At 36.5% G+C, this 19,125-nt stretch overlaps 2 protein-coding genes across 7 annotated transcripts in view; one reads left to right on the top strand and one right to left on the bottom strand.

Annotated features, from left to right (window-relative positions):
• SNAP23 (synaptosome associated protein 23) overlaps positions 1–11,731 on the top strand; it is a 35,327-nt gene extending 23,596 nt beyond the window's left edge. For 3 of the 4 annotated variants that reach the window (XM_054565533.1, XM_054565535.1, XM_054565534.1), the window contains 4 exons: positions 2,552–2,584; positions 7,594–7,752; positions 8,485–8,629; positions 9,795–11,731. In XM_054565533.1, the coding sequence (XP_054421508.1) occupies positions 2,552–2,584; positions 7,594–7,752; positions 8,485–8,629; positions 9,795–9,860 (403 nt within the window). In that variant the 3' untranslated portion in view covers positions 9,861–11,731. The remainder of the gene's footprint in view (positions 1–2,551; positions 2,585–7,593; positions 7,753–8,484; positions 8,630–9,794) is intronic. The other variant, XM_054565536.1, reaches the window with a different exon arrangement.
• Positions 11,732–11,862: 131 nt separating this feature from the next.
• On the bottom strand, positions 11,863–19,118 carry LRRC57 (leucine rich repeat containing 57). 3 transcript variants are annotated; one of them, XR_008528436.1, is made up of 7 exons: positions 18,984–19,118; positions 18,699–18,804; positions 18,455–18,593; positions 17,697–17,965; positions 15,352–15,537; positions 14,756–14,885; positions 11,863–12,443 (listed from the first exon to the last, which is right to left on the bottom strand). XR_008528436.1 is itself a non-coding variant. In XM_054565529.1 (6 exons), exons 2-6 carry the CDS (start codon positions 18,780–18,782, stop codon positions 14,844–14,846), a joined length of 720 nt encoding a protein of 239 aa, XP_054421504.1. In that variant the 5' UTR covers positions 18,783–18,804; positions 18,984–19,118; the 3' UTR covers positions 13,336–14,843. The 3 variants fall into 3 exon arrangements, 2 of the variants coding, with proteins under 2 accessions (XP_054421504.1, XP_054421505.1); XM_054565529.1 differs by lacking the exon at positions 11,863–12,443 and having other exon boundaries at positions 13,336–14,885; XM_054565530.1 differs by lacking the exons at positions 11,863–12,443; positions 18,984–19,118 and adding an exon at positions 18,897–18,924 and having other exon boundaries at positions 13,336–14,885.
• Between the last annotated feature and the right edge of the window lie 7 nt (positions 19,119–19,125).

Genomic DNA, 19,125 nt, shown 5'->3' with positions numbered 1-19,125 from the left:
GTCTGTTGGCTTCCTAATATAAGACAAGTTTGTTGACCTCTTTAGACCTTGGATGACTCTCCAAAAGTGCATATTTTAATAACTATGTCAGTCAGAGTTTAGCAGATTACTGTAAGCAAACAAGTTAGAAATGCATAGATTTTTTGACCCAAACTCTATGTTTTGCAGACTTTTTCTTTTCCCCTGTGTTCTGTGTACTCTCTTGGAAGAGTGCAGAGGAGAAAAAGTTAATGAATTTCCTTGTGATTAGATATTAAGAGAAGACTAAGGAGGAAGGAGTCCTCCCTAGAACCTACAGCAAAATTACTCCTGAGTCAAGCGTTGAACAAGAAGAACAATGAATCCTAAAATGGTCTAATATCATAGAAAGTGGGAAATGAAACTACAAAAGTAGTAATTTTATTTCTCTTTGGGTATCCCAGCCAAGCGTAAGCAAGATTTTCTTATGCTTGTAAAAGACAAGGTAGAGTATGGTCCTGAAGCAAGCCTTTCCCCTCTCAACCTCAGCACAACTCTTTCTCAGTAGGTCAAGAGAAGGCACTTCTTAACAGATGGAATCAAGGGTTTACTATAACAGTTGTTCCCTGAAGAGGAGAGAGTTAGAGATATCTGATTATAATTGCCTATCCCCTCTCAACCTCAGCACAACTCTTTCTCAGTAGGTCAAGAGAAGGCACTTCTTAACAGATGGAATCAAGGGTTTACTATAACAGTTGTTCCCTGAAGAGGAGAGAGTTAGAGATATCTGATTATAATTGCCTATCTCTTCTTTATATCATGGAGACCTTGCCTCTATGGTATCTCTTGTCCTCAGCTGTATTTATTACCGTTTCTGCCAGTGTTTTGATCTTTCCAATCTTATCTGCTGGTTTCCATTAGGCTTTTCATATGAATGGCCATAACATGAGCTTCTCAAAAGTCAGTACAGGATCTTAGCCTTCTTCATATAAGGCTAGTACTAATTCTGATATTAATAATAATAACTTAGGTACACAGTCTCTTGTCTGTAATTCAGAAATCTAAAAGATTCTGAAAGCCAAAGGGTTTTTTTTTTTCCCTTAATATAGTACCACAATTTATTAGTCCACAAAATGTAATCTGAAGTTCTTTATTATCTTTACCACATTTAATGTATATGACATTTCATTTCACAGCAGAATCAGAATAATAGATATGTTTGATTATGTGGTACTGCTCAGAATGTTTCACATCAAAGGGTTTGGATAAGAGTTGTGGGCCTGTATGTTAATTTAGGCTCTTACTATTCTGATTACTTTACATTTAATCCTAACATTAACTTTAATATCAGATAGATTCTCTTCTTATCACCATTTTGCATTTGTAGAAACAGAGGCACAAGAGGCTACACTAGCAAGCAGAAGAGCCGAGATTCAAAACTAGGCAGAACCCTACCTTTGAATTATATCCTACATTGCTTGACTTCGGCAAAGAAAGAATGAACTTTTTGGTTGTTATTGTTGTTAGGTATACTCACATTGCTATATAGAAAATATCTTGAATAGATTTGTTCTTTCAGATTTTTTTTGTTCAGTAATATTCATTGAAGCCAGGTCAGCAAGTCTTTTTTTGAAATAAGAAATGGAAATAGCTTTACTTAACAGAACCTGTATTAGAAGACAATTTTAACTTGAGCTAACTTTTTTTAAGGATTACTAGAATTTAAAAACAGACTCCCAGGATTAAATTTCAAGATTGCGAATAAATGTCATATTAGCTTGCTACTGTTTGAATCCTAAAAGCAAAATAGCACATCCTTTTTAAAAAATATATATCTTTGTCAGTAACTTTGAAAAGTGGTAGTTCTAATTAACAAGAGTATAAAAGGAGGCAGGCTGAAAATGGGAAGTATCAGACTAGTAAACCCCCTGCTATACCAGTTTAACCATTCTCAGACAAGGTATTCTGTTTTTACTTGCCTCTCTTCAGCCTGTGCTTATAATGTCAAACATAATGAATGACACATAGTTTGAAGACAAATTGGTATTTCTGGACCACTTACTAGAGAAGTTCAAAATTGGTACTATAGGTTTTACACTTATTCCAGTCCTGTCTCATATTGAGATGTAAATATTCAGCTCCAATTGGTTAAAATAATATTGAATTATAATTTAGTGAACATTTGAATGTTTCCTCCATCCTGCTCACTGAAGACATACAAAAATGAGAAAGGCATAGCTTTGGTGCTGTTTTATTTATCATTACTGTATTTTTATACGTCACATGGTATCTAATAAATAGTAGGTGCACAATAAATACTTGTTGATTGAATATCCTTGAGAAACTTACTGATGGTAGAGTTGACATGTAAAATGATTTTTAAAAATTAAAATACAAAAAAACCTATAATAGAAGTAATTTAGAGAAATCTGTGATCACCAAGAGTAAGAAAGTTTCACAACCTCTGTTAGTATTTGCCTTCTCTTCACATTAATTTTCATAATTTTAGGAAGGAATATCATTATCCAGACATTCTTAGGAAAAATGAAGTATGCTCTGATTTAAATAGTTTTCTTTTTCTCTTTTTATCTAGATTCTCAGATGTTGGTTGTTTCTATCAAATCAGGCAGGAATTTAAATGCATTGTTTTGAACACTCTAAACCTGCTTCTGTTCTGTTTGACTGGCATGCACTATTTTCTGTATTTCATTCTCTCACCTAATCTTTTCCTTTCTAATCTGCTTACTAAAAATGAAGACTTAACATCAGAAGCCGGGCTCAGTAACTGATCAAAGGGAACTTTAAGATGCAGTCTTGTGGCGCAGTTGGGGCTGTTAACCTGCTGTCTGAAGGTGATGCTTCAAGTGGCTTTTCTGTGCATGTTGCATGGTTTTGTGAATAGTGGAAATTGTCCTGATAACTGTGCTGTGGTGTGTAATGTAAAGTGAATTTGTTCTTGATGGTTGCTGTCTGCCAAAAAAGATGAACTTGGCAAAAAGGATCTTAATTTATAATACCACCCTTTGACTAATGACTTTGATAACTAAGATTTTGCTAAATAACATTTAGTATTATAAAAATTAAAACAACACCTGAAGTTTCCAAAGAAGTTTTAAATCATTTGATATTTGTAGACAGTTGCTGCATCCTCGTTCTGATCAAATGTAAGTGAATTTAAGCTAAATCCATCTCTCTCCGTGGGACTCTGATTTCAGCATCCTATCTTTTATTAAGTTTCCCTACTCCTTTCAGGTTCCAGAATCAAGATTTTCTCTATTAAAGTGTTGCTTGTAGTGATTTAGATTCCCCACAATTTAAGTCACTACCAAACTGAGGAATTAATTGCCCAATCCAGCCATCTTACATGCCATTTGGAACAAGGTGGGATACAAATTTAAAATGTTTCTGTATTTAGTATCTTCTTTTTTAAAATAAGGGTTTCCCCTCCTCTTTATATATATTACAATCTGTTCCATAATTCCTAATATGTCATGTGTTAGCTTTCTATTTTTTTTTAAGATTTTGTTTATTTTTTTTAGAGAGAGGGAAAGGAAGGGAGAGAAACATTGATGTGAGAGACAAACATTGATTGGTTGCCTTTTGTATGCATCCCAATGAAGGACTACATCTGCACCCAGGCATGTGCCTGGACCGGAAATTGAACCAGCAACTGTTCGCTTTGCAGGATGATGCCCAAAAAACTGAGCCACACTGGTTAGGGCAGTCATATGTTAGCTTTCTGTGGTTTCATGTTCAATTAATGTGGAGCTACCTAATCTTACTTTCTTAAACAAAAGTTAACCCTCTAGTAAGACTACTGTTTACTATAATGTTTGACTCCTTCATTTTGGATCTTTAAGGGAACTGTGAAGAGTATGGTTAATTGTTAGAAAATTAAGTATTTGATTTCTACTTTTTTCTTGGTCTCCTTTTTCTTAGTCTCTTCTTTTTCCTGTAACCTGATCATCCAACGCACACACACACACACACACGCACGCACGCGCGCTCTTTACAACTGGTATTTATTTGATTTGTCTCTCCTTGATATGAAGAATTTTGGCTAATATTTGGCTTTGTTTTTGCTATTCAGTTGGTACTAATGTTGACAACCAGAACTGGAAAGAGAAACTATTCAAGTGATTATGTTCTTGATACTTGTTTTCTGCTTTTATAGCAGCTTGTTCAATTAAGAGAGATTTTAAATTTTTATTTCAAACCTGCCACTTTTAAATGAGCTTTATATGAGGGGAAAAGTGGTTAAAAGTTATTAGACTTAAAACTGATAGAGGTAAATCCAACTTCCAGACAGAGTTCTTAATTGCATTAAAATCTATCACAAATTTATGTTAGCATCTTACCTTGAAGCCTAATTTCTTTGTAGAGGGGCTATGAATTTTATTCTGCAGGAGAGTTCTGTTGCAGATCAGAACCATTCTTTTCTACTGTAGACCAAAACGACCTGGGCCTAGATGTCTTTTTATGCGAATGTATTCCAACTATATTCAGCTACCTGTAGATCTCAAAGCCAGGGAATGTTAATGGGCCAGAAGAGTAAACATACCAACTGGTAATCTGTGCACTTAAAGGCATGAACTGTTAACTAAAGATCAGGTTGAGGTTGAAACCAAAGAATGAAAGTATTCGTCTAATGTTTTACAAACTAATTTTGCATCCATTATTAATAGAACTTTTCACAGCCCTGTGAGCTATTAAGTATTGTGATTATCTTAGTTTTTCTAGATTGATTTTTAGAGAGAGAGGAAGGAGAGGAAAAAACATCAATTTATTGTTCCACATTTTTCTGCATTCAAGAGTTGATTTTTGTATGTACCCTGACCCAGGATATAACCCACAACCTTGGTGTATCAGGACAATGCTCTAACCAACTGAGCTTCCCGTCCAGGGCTTGTTATTATGTTAGCTTTATATAAAACTAAGAGATGAAAATTTGCTGAAGGTTTTGTAGCTACTGAATGACAGGTCTAGAATTAGGATTCAGGTCAATTTACTATAAATCTTGTAGCTTTTCAGAAAGAATCCTGGTGTGTACCTTTGTTTCCTCCAGATCAATTCCTCAGTGTCTCAGTATATAGAAATACAAAGACTATTAGAGTCATCTAAAATATTTCATCTCAAACAGATTGGAAGTCCCTTAGAGTGGTGTTTGTCTTCTCTGCCCAGGTAGCTAAATGACCTAAAACAGTAACAGCAAAAGGTTCCCAGACTCCACTTCATACATATTGAAGCAGAATCTTCAGAGTGTAACCTGTGCACCTGTGTGTTCAAAGCATCCAGGTCACTCTGGTGCTCAGTCAAATTTGGGAAATACTACCCTTAAAGCATTTAAGAGCCTTTATAGGAAGACAAATTAAATTAAAACCATTATTATTTGTACTAGACAGGCAGCTATTTGACAATATAAGCCCTTAAAAACAGATAACTTTCAAGGATGTTCTAACTTGGTGGGAGAAGCTCCAGGGTAATGGCAAATAGCATGATCTTGAGCCAGAAGGCTTTACCCAGAATGGAGGGGCTGAAAGAGAAACGGAGCTATCACAAGAATGAAGATATGAAATTAACATCATTTAAAAATCACTTCTTCATAAACATGCAAATGTCTTGTCGTAATTGCATGAAAAAAGTGGTTTTTCCCCCCAACCCATTTGAAAATAAACATGACAATCCAATGCAAACCTATATAAAAAAACAAAACTCATAGTTAGTTTTCTATATCATTTCCCCTTGATATTGGAAGAACATCTGAAGGGATCTAGTCCTCTTAAAGGGAGGATTTAGTAACCAGTCTGATTGTTCATAATCTGTGGCTTAATTGAACCTCATTCATAATATCATGTTAAAACAGTATGTTTACATCTCATGCACCTTATATCTAATTGTCAAGAGTTCTCAAAAGTTTAAGGAATTTCAAGTATCATCTCTTAAGATTGAGGAAATTGGAGCATGTATATATTCCTTAATAGACCAAGAGCCTGCAAGTCCTGTCCCAATCTACTCTTTGTGTTAAGACTCTCAGAAACATAGTGTCTTAATATTTAGTGACTCTTGAATTCCAGTCTTTGACCTGCTCTACAGTCCAACGTACTTAGATAAAAGCCCCACTTACATTACTTCTATTAATACACCTGGTTATTTGCTTTCTGATAAACTAATATGTTTATTTTGTTCACTAGCTGTTGCTCTGCTTTAGAATTTTGCCTGAGACCCATGTAAATTGTTTACACCAAACTAACAGATAATTATATATAAATATTTATTTTAAAAATGTATATCCCACCTTGTTCCAGGAAAGATTTAACATGGCTTATAAGTAAATTAATAAAACAGTATAAATTAGAAATTCATTGTGAGAACCTTAAAGTGGAACCAGGAAAGGCACTTTGAAGATTCTTCAGTGCTCATAGATTGGTTTACCTTTTCATTTGACTCTTACCAAAAAAGTAGTAGTACCCTTTCTCTAGCATTAATGATTAAGGCCTAAGATCTAATCTGTTTGCCAAAAATGAATCCTCACATGTTTGTTAAAGAAAGAGCCATTGTTTTTATAAAATCTTTTCTCTGTTCTTGTACCCATAGTTTTAGAACTTCTTCATTAATGTATCATGTGGAATACATCAGAAGCCAATATTATGGCCATATACTACTTTGTTATTGTATATATAAAAAACAGAACTGAGTGAAACTGTGCCTATTTAGATAATCAGTAAAAAGTTTTGCATTTTTTTTTTATAATAGCTATTTAAAAGTCCTTAAGTGTGCTTTTTTTGGGCTATTTATATGTTTGAGTTGTAAGTCCCATGGTAATATTTTGGCTTTGGCTGATTTTTGGCTATATCAGGTACATCTAAAGCATATACTTTTTATTTTTAAGAGGCCTGGATTTAGCATTTATTTATTTTTTAAGGAAAAGTAAACTCATAAATGAAAAAGCCCTAAACCAAAGGATTTATAACTGGCACCATTTTGGCCAAGATCATTAGTAATTCATTGGTTCTGTTTGGAAATAATTCATGCCTTTCCTTATAATGTTTATTTATTAAGAAATCCTTTTTATAGTTTTAATGTGAAATTCTAACTTAAAAAAACTGATCAGCTGGAACTATTCTGGTTCAAGTAAGTGGGCAGCTGGGACCTAAATATTGCCAACTCAGCCTTCTTACTTTTCCATCCCTCATCAATCTCTGAGATGCCACCAAGGAACTTCTTAAGGCATCCCAGAACTTTTTTTTTTTTTAATGGAATTTAAATTCTCAAGGAATTTTTTTTCCTAGTATCCATTTAACCTCTTTTTCTGGAGAGTGTCAGAGGCTAAGGGAACCTGAAAAAATCAAATAAATGTATTTTGCTATTTGCTACCTGCTTAATGAAGATTTGGTGGAAGTATTTGAACCTTAAAAAAAAAATTTAGTGTCAGTGGGCATTAAAATTCATCTTTTTCCTGTGCCATATTGTGATGGATCAGAGTATAATCAATTATATCTGTAATCTAGATATAATTGTATGTATGTAGTTATTACGGTAAGGGTGCAAGGATCATCCTCAAGGTAACAAGGCACTAATAATTACATCTCTCCTCCTGCTTTTCGGTGTCTGTCTGCACTCCTGACTCTTATGTAGGACAAAGAACTTTGAGTCTGGTAAGGCCTATAAGGCAACATGGGGAGATGGTGGAGACAACTCTTCTAGCAATGTCATATCTAAACAGCCAGGCCGAGTGACAAATGGTCAGCCTCAGCAAGCAACCACAGGAGCAGCAGGTGGTGGATACATTAAACGGTATGCTAGTTCCTCCCAATATTTTTACCCTTTTCCTAAATGAATGGCTCACTGAGCAGGATGGGTATAGTTATACATGAATTCTAACTCATCAGTTAGAAATAGTGTTTATTCCATTTTAAAAATGCATTTAAAAATCTGCCTTCTGACAAAATGTTGACTGTGGTTATTGGCCTTCAATGATGGAGTTTTCTTTATATTTTTCAGTACTTTTCCAAGTTACTGAGTAAGCTGTAAATAGGAAAATGCGTTTTAAAATGTATGTTCTAGAGCATGGGTTGACCAAATCTCTATAAAAATAGCTATAGAAGGTCAGATAATAAATATTTTATACTTTACAGTCTGCTGCAGCTACCCAAATTTGTTATTGTAGGGAGGTTTGCTAAAACACAGAGTACTGGATCTGCTTCCATTGTGTCAGTAGATCTGGAATGGTGTGTGAGAATTAGCATGTTTTGTGTCTAACAAATTCTTAGCTGGTGCTGGGAATCACATTTTGCGAACTACTGTCCTAAAGTTGTTTCTTAATCGTCTCTTATGTGGCTTTAAGACATTGTGCTCTTTGATTAGTCTTTGAATTTTTACTACAGGATGTTTCTAATAGTGGTAACCTACATCCCTTGGGTTTAACACTTGCTGAGAGTCATTTTAGTGGATTATTTTCATGGAAACTAAATTCAGACTTAGTCCATTTAGAATTCACCAAAAAATATAAACTATCTTTTGTGATAGTATAACAAATGATGCCAGAGAAGAGGAAATGGAAGAGAACCTGACTCAAGTGGGCAGTATCCTAGGAAATCTAAAAAACATGGCCCTGGACATGGGTAATGAAATTGAGGCTCAAAATCAACAAATAAATCGGATCACAGAAAAGGTAAAAGCTTCTTAGTGCTATAGGAAAATGACACATCTAGTACAGTGTTTTTGTAATGCATGTCTATGCTAGATAACGTTGGGGGAGAATGATAGGATAAGATCCTGTCCTCACCAGTGTTAGAGTTTTGATGAGGCAGCCAGTTTTAAAACATTGGAAAACAATAGCTAAGTTATTCGTTTGCTCATAGCAGTTGGTTCATTTTGAAAACAAGACCTTGGAGTGAATTGGTTTTATTTAAAATTTAACACATGAATCTTAATATCTTAACATTTGTGTAGGCTGCCCCTTTACCCACCCTCCCCCACCAAATGAGCGAGTTAGCTTTTGGAGTGTTATTTTGTTAAATAAAAAATTCGTAAGTCAGTAGGGTAAAAATCAGTTCTACAGAATGGTTCCTGTGAAATGGACACACAAAATGAGAGTCCTGTGAATAATGAAAAGGGTGATTGCTATTTTTTTCACTTTGTATAATCTAAAAGACACAAAGTGAAGTTGTGTTCAGTGTTTGGATGTCACATCTAAATGCCATAGTTATTCATTGTTACCTCATTAAAGTCTCAGTGTACTTTGAAGGATCGAGGTGTTTTTATGCTCAGCTCTCTGTGGAATCACTTAACATGGATTCCATTGAGGCAAATGATGCTTTCAATACTATTGTGTTGACTTAGATTACACATTACCCATCATTTTAATTCAGATACTGATGTGGATGTGGTAACAGGACTGTTCCAAAGATCTAGGGGAAGGTGATTTCAGTCTGTGTTAAACCCACGATAGCTCCAGATGGGATTCTATGATTCAGTTCAGGAGACTCTTACAAGGTCGAGAGCTGTAGCAGAAAAGAGCATTTTTATATTTCGTTGCATCTAAAATGTCATTGATGATAAGCTGTATCCCATTTTCAGACATGTTAAGCCATGAAAAAAATGTAGAATTCATGAAATATTGGCAAGTTCTCTTATACCTTTGTCATATTTTACACCCAGGTTTTTCCAAATGAATTTGATATTCTGTCAGCTCGTGTCTGAAAAAAATTCTGTAATGTGACTTTGACTAATTGCTAAATTTTCTGTGTATCAATTACTCCAAGAATATGAAATTAAACTTTTATTAGGTCAACTTACCTTGTGAAGTAATGCCGATGTCTTTTTCTTTTTTTCAGGCTGACACCAACAAAGATCGTATCGATGTTGCCAATGCCAGAGCAAAGAAACTCATTAACAGCTAAAGTACTGCTGTACTTCTTTACCATTTATTCACTTGCCTAGTTCTTCCTTCAAAGTCATTGCCTTTTCAGAGTTTGAAATTTTGGTTCTGCACTCTTCTAATCAGGAGATAATGTGGAAGGGCAAGGAGTAACCGCCCGTTTTTTATTTTCTCTTTTTCCCTTAAGGGGAGACAGCTGCTCCACCTTCCTTCCACTTACTTGCTTGCTTGGTTTATATTCTTAGATTGATTTTTATACATTACATATAGCTTTGTTTTTCACCCTCCACATTTACTGTAGCAGGTTCTTCTGCTTTCAAGATTTGGAAGCATTGCCAAAGACAGTCATGAAAAAGGAAGCTAGAGGTCGGGGAGTACAAGAGGAGAAGCAAGAGATAAGAGGTTGTTACCTCAGTAAAACCTTCAGGCCACAAAGCAAAAAGTTGCATAGCCACAGTAAAGATCTAGTTCAGTTTAGATTTTAAGTTGCAGGTATTGCCAATTTAGGCTAAAACTTGATTTTGGAGGTTTTATATACAATATTTTTGTTATACATCACAACTTTGCAACCTCTGTTTCAAAAAAGAACAGAATGAGTTTTCTGAAAGTGAGCTTAATTCCTGAACTCTTGGTGATTTTTATACACACACACAGATTCTGTGATCACATTTCATATTGTACCATACAGGAGCACTTTGTACAAATGAATGGCTTTTTATTTTCATATTATTAGTATCATGTTTGCAATATAAGCCTATTAACCTCATAAATTTGTCATTAGTCTTTGAAGAAAAATATGTAAATATGTATGTGTAACAGGAGAATTTCTCTCTAAAGCAGGGCTTAAAATTTTTTGGGAAAATTTGACAAAATACGTCACATGATTTCAGATTTACCTCAATGCCAAGAATTATGTTTAGATAGGAAAAAATAAACTTGTTTTCATCTCAGGTAGAAAAAATGTTATATTGCTTTGAGTTTAATGTAGATTTGGGCTTTTAAAAAGCTAGAATTCTGTTTAACTAAAAATGATTTGGAAAGTTATGCCTTCAGTTTGATTATTTATGATTGTACTCTCAATATCTTAGCCTTGTATATTGAACCATGTTCAGAATCATGCTTACGTAGACCCTTAACAGTGTTGTAAGAATATGATTGCTATTTGTCACATTTATTTAGAAGCTAGTACCAGCACACTTAAAAGCTAATAAGGTGGATTTGTTTAATGAATAACACTCTTGAGTGCCCCCTACTGGGAACCTGGCCCACAACACAGGCATGTGCCCTGACTGGGAACTGAACAGGCGACCCTTTGATTCACAGGTTGGCACTCAATCCACTGAGCCACACAATCCAGGACAAGAGGAAAATATTTCAAGTGAGATTCATTTAGGCTCTCTGTAATAGAAATGCTCTATGCCAAAGAGAGTAGCTTGGCAGGTGATGGTACATGTGTAAAGCAAAAAGGTATAAAACACTGGGAATTATCCTGTACCTAAATGCCCTTTCTTAAAGAATTTAAAAGAAAATCTTTAACACCGTTAAGCCTGAGAGAAAGGGTTCTGAGGGTACCAATATGCTACCCTCGAGAATAATTGGTTAGAAGTATGAGCTTAGGTATCAAATTGGATTTACACTGTAGTTCTGCCATTTGCTGGCTAAGTGACTGTAAGCCCATTTCTGTGCCTCAGTCACCTAGTCTGTAAATGGGAATCAATAATTCCTACACCATAGAGTTGTTGCAAAGACTTAGCATGATAATGTATGGAAAGCACTTAGAGCACTGTCCAGCCAATGTAACAGCTTAAATGATAGCCTGTCAACACAGCCTGTCTCTGCAGAGAAATAGACATACAAACATGACTCATACATAAATGGGTCTTGAAAGCCAATTCATGAATCTTAGGTTACAAACTTTTTCAAAGGTTGTGCTACTTAGAGAGAGGATAAGGCAATAGAAATTAGCCTCATAATACACTAGAAATAGAAGCTGCTAACTTAAAGCCTTTCCTGATTTTTCTCCCGTAACGTTTTTGGAAACTTGTTTGCATTACTTCTGAAAGGTAGTAACTGAAGTGGTTAAAAGCTTTGCAGTCTGACCACCTGAGTTAGATTTCTGGTTCAGTCATTTACTAATTGTGTGACCTTGAGCATAATACTAACCTATACTTAAAAGAGTTAACAGTATCCCCAACTGAACTTTATTTTTAACAGTAAGCGCCCTTTTCAAATTTCCAGTCTCCTATAGTTATGCCTTTTTCTTCATTTTTAATTCACCGTTTATTACCACTTCAACTCTAGGTATTTTCATGTCATGTATGGATTGTCAGTATCCCTTTAACTTAAATTTCTACTCCCCAGACATCCTATACCCAATTGTACTTAGAGTTTTGTTTCTTTAAATGCTATTTTCTTTAGGTCACTCTCTTGCTAAAATTTTAAGTTATCCCAATTACATTCGTAGTCAGATTTGTATTTCTCAGGTTGATATGCAAGTTCCTTATTCTCTAGCCATTTGTTTCTTATCCTTTTTAACTTGGTGTCAGATCAAAGCCTTCCATTTCTGCAGTAGGGGTGTCCAACCTTTTGGTGTCTCTGGGCCACACTGGAAGAAGAAGAGTTGTCTTGGGTCACACGTTAAATACACTGCAACAAGTAATCACACACACAAAAAAATCTCATAATGTTTTAAGTAAATTTACGATTTTGTGTTGGGCTGCATTCATAGCCATCCTGGGCTGCATGCAGGCCGCGGGTTGGACACCCCTGCAAGCTTGCTAAATTCTATTTTAATACCTTACAGATGAAATAAATGGCACCATTTATTGAGTGCTTACTCTGTCATGGGCACTGTGCTAAATGCCTTTTTATGTATCTTTTCACCAATCCTCCTAATATACCCGAGAGGTAGGAGGTATTGTCCATATCACAGATGAGAATAAATTGCTTTAACTCATAAAGCCAGTAAATGACAGACTCTGATTTCAAACCAGGATCTTTCTGACACCAAGGCCTATGATCTTACTCAGTATTCTACGCTGACTTCAACCAGGTTCTGAAAGAATGTAAGTGACTTAGGCTGGCTGGTGGCCACCAGAATGTGGGTTTCTAGACCACAAGTCAACCTACTTTGTTAGCTCATATTTAAGTCTAAATATTTGTGTACTATAACTTTGGGCACATTACTTTAGATAGTTCCTGCCCTCAAGTAGTTCAGTTTAACAAAAGACAGATGGATACAGAATGTGAGAAGTGCTATTGTAACAGATGGAGGAGCAGTTAATTTGCTTAGACTTAGAAAGAAGCGTAGACATAGGGAGGGAGCATGTTAGTAAGGGAGGGCATTTTTAACTGAGCAAACAATGTAAAGGCAGTTAAAGGAGAGACATTTCACTATAGGTTTAAAGAGCAGAATAATCTGGTATGACTAGGCAGGCAAATAAAGAGTGTAGAAAGGGTATCTGGAAATAAGGCCGGGTCCAAGTTGTGAAAGGTTGTAGTAACTGATTGTCATAGGGGTGGGGATTTTTAAAACTCTAATTAGTAATTAAGTGGCTGGGAACAATTAAGTTTAATTTATAAGTTCTGATTTATTAGATAAGTACTTACAAAATATTTAGAGAAATGTTAACTTCAATCAGTAGATCAGTAAGGTTAAACATAAGTTTATTTTTTAAAAATCTCAGTAATGATAAACTGGTACCCCTCTTCCTCCCCAAATTGAGAAACAGAAAATAACATGGGCAAAAAGAACACCAAGACCAGAATTAAAGTCAGAGAGACTTCCTCTTATAGATTAAAGACTAGGGTCTTATGATCTCTTGACTTAAAGGTCAAACTAGGTTTGTAAAACAAAAACTCAATGCATGGTAAATAATATCTCCTTGACTAAGACAAACTTCAGAAAATAGCAGAAGGCCAGCTTTCTAAATGTTCATATCAGTAACAATCTGAAACTATCTATTTTTTTACCTTTGTATTAAGTTTCTTTTAATCAGCATGGTTCCACCACCACAAAATGTTTATCAGTCACATGAATGCATTGCAGTACTCATGCAACCTGAACATGAAATATTTCTTCCTAATCAGTTTACTTTCAAAGAAAGGGCCAATTGCAGGTTAAAATTTTTCCATCATCTTTTAAAGGATGAACCTTTCTTCCAGCCATGAAGTTCATTAAAAATTCTTTATTTAGTATATTCTCTCATTCAGAGAATAAACTTGATAAACATAGGTTGTTTTAAAATATTGCAGTAGTTTTTTGATAATTTGATTAGTAGACTTATAAATACAAAAAAGGTGAAAAGGATTACCAGAAATAAGACATTATTTCTAATGGCTTCATGAAAATCTTGATTATTAAAATCCCCTTTATCTTACAAATTTTGCATATATGGTTTTAGTTCTCCAAGCCCTCTACCAATAAGGCACCTGCAATAGTAAAAGAATTTGCTACTGCAGCCTTGGGGTTCATCTCTTAGTGTTGCATTGGTGCTTCTACACTTCTACTCAAGACAGTCACATATTTATATACATCCTAAGTTCCAAGTATAAATACTATAATTGAACTGATGGACTGGAATAAAACACAAATCCTTAGATTAACCATAGTGGCCTCTCACAAGGTAGTTGAATTTCATAAAAATGTGAAATGTCAACAGAGGTGGGATGGCAGTTGACTTTATGAAAGCTCATACATTGAAATTAAACATGAAATTTCAAGCTGTGGTATGGAGCTCTTACCAGGTGGCATCCCTTCCTCACTGTATAAATAGCTACTAGCTACTGGTTTCTTAAAGCCAAACTAATGATTTTGAAGATCAACATTGTCCACTGCCCTATCCATAACTCAAAAGGGAAAACTTCCTGTCTGTTGATTCCTTTTAGCTTATTTAAGATAAAGTATCAGCTCCTTACTGCAGATGGCCTTGACAAGAGCCTTTGATAGAGCCAGTTGCAACAGGTTGCAGATGTCCTACAAGGATTCCCATGCTCATGGAGAACATCATGCAAACTTCTTCTTGGTAGCCGTGAACCTCTCCATGTACTAAAAATCATGAAAGAAAAATATATGTGGTACTTTGGCATGAGCAAGTATTAGCCTACTTATTACTTAGGTTTTCACTTGATTTTTTTTTTCATTTAGGTTTTTATTGGATATGGCTCCTCATTTCCTACAAAACCTACCTATTCTAAATGCAAATCTAAAGCACATAGTTTTGGAGTCATTTAAATTTTTCTTTGATATTTCAATAGGAAACATCAAAAGACAAAGATGTTTTACAATACACTATCTAGAGAAAAAGTCATCTTGGTACAATACAAGAATATATACCAGTACATCTTGGTACAAGCATTTGGCTGATTGTTAGAACCCACCCCCAAAATGGGGAACAAATCCTGTTGACAAATAGGATTATACATGCAGCCTGTGGCTATAAACATTTATGTGGGTTACTTCACCATTCTCTTTAGAACAGTGACAAGAAATGCAGAAGTACATGAATACATACCTTATCATAGCCTTCTAGTTCTCGTAGTTTCTTTATTTCAAAAAGGTTGCCCTCCACAGCAAGCAGACAGATCTGGGAATCACTGAGGATGCTCTGTGGAAGCATGCTGAGCTCAAGACAGTTCTCTTCCAGGCGAAGAACTTTAAGACGAGGACAGCAAGATATCTTTACTGAGATCTGCGATATCTATTGAACAACAAAAAAGAATAACAGGAAAAAGCATAAGCACCATAATGGTTATTTATTATTAAATTAAAACAAAAAAACTCTTTACTTGACTATTTGTCCTAGTTCTCCTTTTACCGCCTCCATTTTCTCACTACCTACTCATCTCAGAAACCTGTCATCTAGCTTCTGTTACTACTCCTCCACATTTTGGGGGGGGAAAATATGTTTGGAAGGTCACCAGTGTCTTTTTGGAAATAACATTTTCTGACTATAAAAGCAATATTTGTTATAGGAAATTTGAGAATCACATTTTAAAGTTTAGAAAAGTTACCTGTAATCTACCACCATAGAAACTTTGGTACATTCACTGCCAATCTTTTATGTTTATATAAGTGTTTGATTTTTCTATCTATCCCTCCATTGAAACTCCTTATTGTATCTAAGTAGTGGGTTTTTCTTCCTAACTCGAATTATTCCTGATTTTTGACTTCCCTTGTTTCTATGGTCATTTTTCTGAACTTTTCCCTAGAAAGCTCATCTATTCTTAAAACCATCATTTCTGTTAAGACCTCAAAATCTGTATCTACATTCAAACATCTTACCTCTATTCCACTCTTATGTCTCCAATTTTTAGTACACTTCCTTTTGCACCACCATAATCAACTCAACATGTCTATTCTCAACAGCACCACTCTTTTGTTAGGCCCTCAAGTTCAATACCAAGCAATATATAACTTGTTCACCTATTTGCCCATTAAATGCTGCAAGTCACCAAATTACGTTTACTCTGCCTGGTATCACCTGGAAACTTTAGAAATGCAAGCTCTCAAACCTCACCCCAGACTTACTGAATCAGAAACAGTGGGCCCAGTCATCTCTTTTAACCAGTTCTCCTGGTTACTCTGATGCACACTGAAATGTGAGAATCATTAACAAAGACATTGGCATAGGTGAATGTGGGGCGAGTGCTCAACCAATACTTGTTGCTTAATTTTTTTTCAAGTTTTCCCCCCCAAATATTCACATATTTTTTCCAAAAAAGCTCAAAATATACAAGAATATTCGCAAGTAAAAGATGAGGCTAATACCTTCAAAGACAGACTGAATTTCATAAATTTAAGGAGACCACAATCTATTTGTCCCAATGAAACTTTGCAATGATTGGAATGTTCTCTATCTGTGCTGTCCAATACAGTAACCATTTGTTACATATGGTTTTTGGGCACTTAAAATAGGGCTTGTGGCAACTGAGGAACTAATTTTTTTTTTTTTTTTTTTTTAGATTTTATTTTTCGGAGAGAGGGGAAGGGAGGGAGAAAGGGAGAGAAACATCAATCGGTTGTCTCCCGTCTCTCAAATGCCCCCAACTGGTGACCTGGCCTACGACCCAAGCATGTGCCTTGATGGGAAACTGAACCAGTGACCTTTTTGTTCCCAGGTCTGCACTCAACCCACACCAGCCAGGGCTGAATTTTTAAATGAATTTTAATAGCCACATGTGGCTAGTGGCTACTGTATTGGACTGTAGATTAAGAAGCATAGACACTATAAAAACTAAAGGCCACCTAGTCTCAGTATGTTTAATGTCTCATCATCTGTGCCTTATGTTTAAATCAAAGATTGTTTCTCCAGTCAGATACAAAATAACCAAAGAACTTCCAAAGTCATGGAAACAAATTTCAAATCTTACAATTGAAGCTGTCCAACAATGAAAGGAGCTATCTCCAGAAAGCCTATCTCTGGTGGTTTCCAGCAAAAACAGACACATTTGAAAAAGGTGTCAAGAAAAAGGCAACTGATTACCTCTAATGACCAACTCTGAGAACCTATGAGTGTTAAAGCCTCTTTTCCACTCTACCTTCCACTCCAGGTAGATGACTTGCTAGATGACTAAAGGCACGTTTGAGGAGTATCTGAAGATTTGTGAGAGTAACTTTTGAAATTATCACCTGCTACCCATCCCACCCTCCAAAAATCACCTACACAACAAGCGCAACCAGTGTCTTGACTACTTCCACAGGACTCTGGGACTGGAAATTAGTCCAGCCCATAGAATATACCTCTCATCTAGCTTCTGATGCCCAGCTCTATGATTATCGTTTAGAGAGAAACCGGTTTTTATATAAACACACACACACACACACACACACGAGAAGAAAAACTCGTAAGCTCTAGACCTGATTCTGGTTGAGATTAAGTTCGATGACCTGCAGCTCTCCCACTATGTCAGGTATGCTCCGAATCTGGTTCTTGGAGAGATCCACCACATCCAGGTGCCGTAGGCTACAAAGTTGGGGTGGTAATGCTCGTAGCTGGTTCCCAGAGAGGCTCAGAGTCTTGAGGGCAGACAGTTGCCCAAAGGTAGAGGGCAGTTCTCTCAAGTGATTGTTGTTTAAGCTTAGTGTCTCTAGTTTTTTCAGATTGTGTAACTCATCAGGAAGAACAGCTGGCAAAGACAAAAAAAACAAACATATAAACCTGAATCTGATACAGCTGAAAAATAACTTAGATGAAGTTTATAAAAACTATATGGCAGCCTACTATGCCTCCTGTTAACATACACAGAATTCCCACGTGTTCTGCCATTTTTACGTATTGCATTTTTATCAACAGTCTTCAGAAGGTGAAAGGGCCATCAAAATGCAGAAAAGCATTTATTTGTATAGGAGCCTCCTCACAATCTGACAGCAATTTTATAGGATTTGCAAGGACCTTTCCTTCCATTCCCCTCCTCCGAATTATCCCATTATCAATCATTATACCACCAGAGGAGGCTTATAGATGTAATTACAAGAGAGAAAATTTCAAGAACTCTGATATTCTCCTGCGTCTTGAGCAATCTGAATGGTTTCATAACAACAAAAATCAGCTTGTAAGAGAACACCACCCTTAACAGCTGATCAGTAGCAAAGCTTCCCAGACGCAAAAGCCATACTCAGTTTGTTGTTGTTCAAGGAGAGGCTCTTCAGCAGAGTGAACTTCCCTATAATCATTGGCGGTAGGCTCTCTATCTTGTTGTTGGATAAGTCGATGGTCCTGAGATTGCTCGTCAGCTTCTGCAACTCTGAAGGGAACTGGAGAAAGGGGTTCACAGCGCAGAGAATCCCTCACCGATTAACTTCACACTCCCGCCATCCCTCTCCCATTAAATTCCCTGGTCAGGTTTCTCCCCGTCTCACCTCAGTCAGCCCGCGGTCCTTAAGCTGAAAGACACCCGTTTTCTGCGCGGTTTCCACATGAGCGCGGAGGGCACTGTTTCCCATCCTAGCGCCGCGGCTCGGGTCCCTGCGGAAAAGTAAGTGCAGCTGTCAATGCTCGGTCCAAGCACGCAGCCACCCCGATGGCCTCCCGGCTGGGTATCCAGCCCCAGCCGTCACCTCCCGCAGATCTCTGGGTCTCGTAGGACAGCCCAAGAGTGGCGAGAAAGAAAGGGAAGAACAGACAACCCGACCACCAAGCCCTGCCTCTTTAGCGGCTGTTCCGATGCTAGACTCCGCTAGGAGCCTAAGGAGGATCGGGGGACCCGGGACTCGCCCCCTGCCCCTCAGTTCAGCAGGCTCTTAAAAAGAAAACCCGGGAGGCGCGCTCGCCAGAGACGCGCTTCCC

Source organism: Pteronotus mesoamericanus, unplaced genomic scaffold (assembly GCF_021234165.1).
Source record: "Pteronotus mesoamericanus isolate MK-2021 breed Mesoamerican mustached bat unplaced genomic scaffold, CSHL_Meso_final contig_164, whole genome shotgun sequence".
In the NCBI taxonomy this organism is placed as follows: domain Eukaryota; kingdom Metazoa; phylum Chordata; class Mammalia; order Chiroptera; family Mormoopidae; genus Pteronotus; species Pteronotus mesoamericanus.
This window is presented reverse-complemented; position numbering and strand designations above follow the sequence as displayed.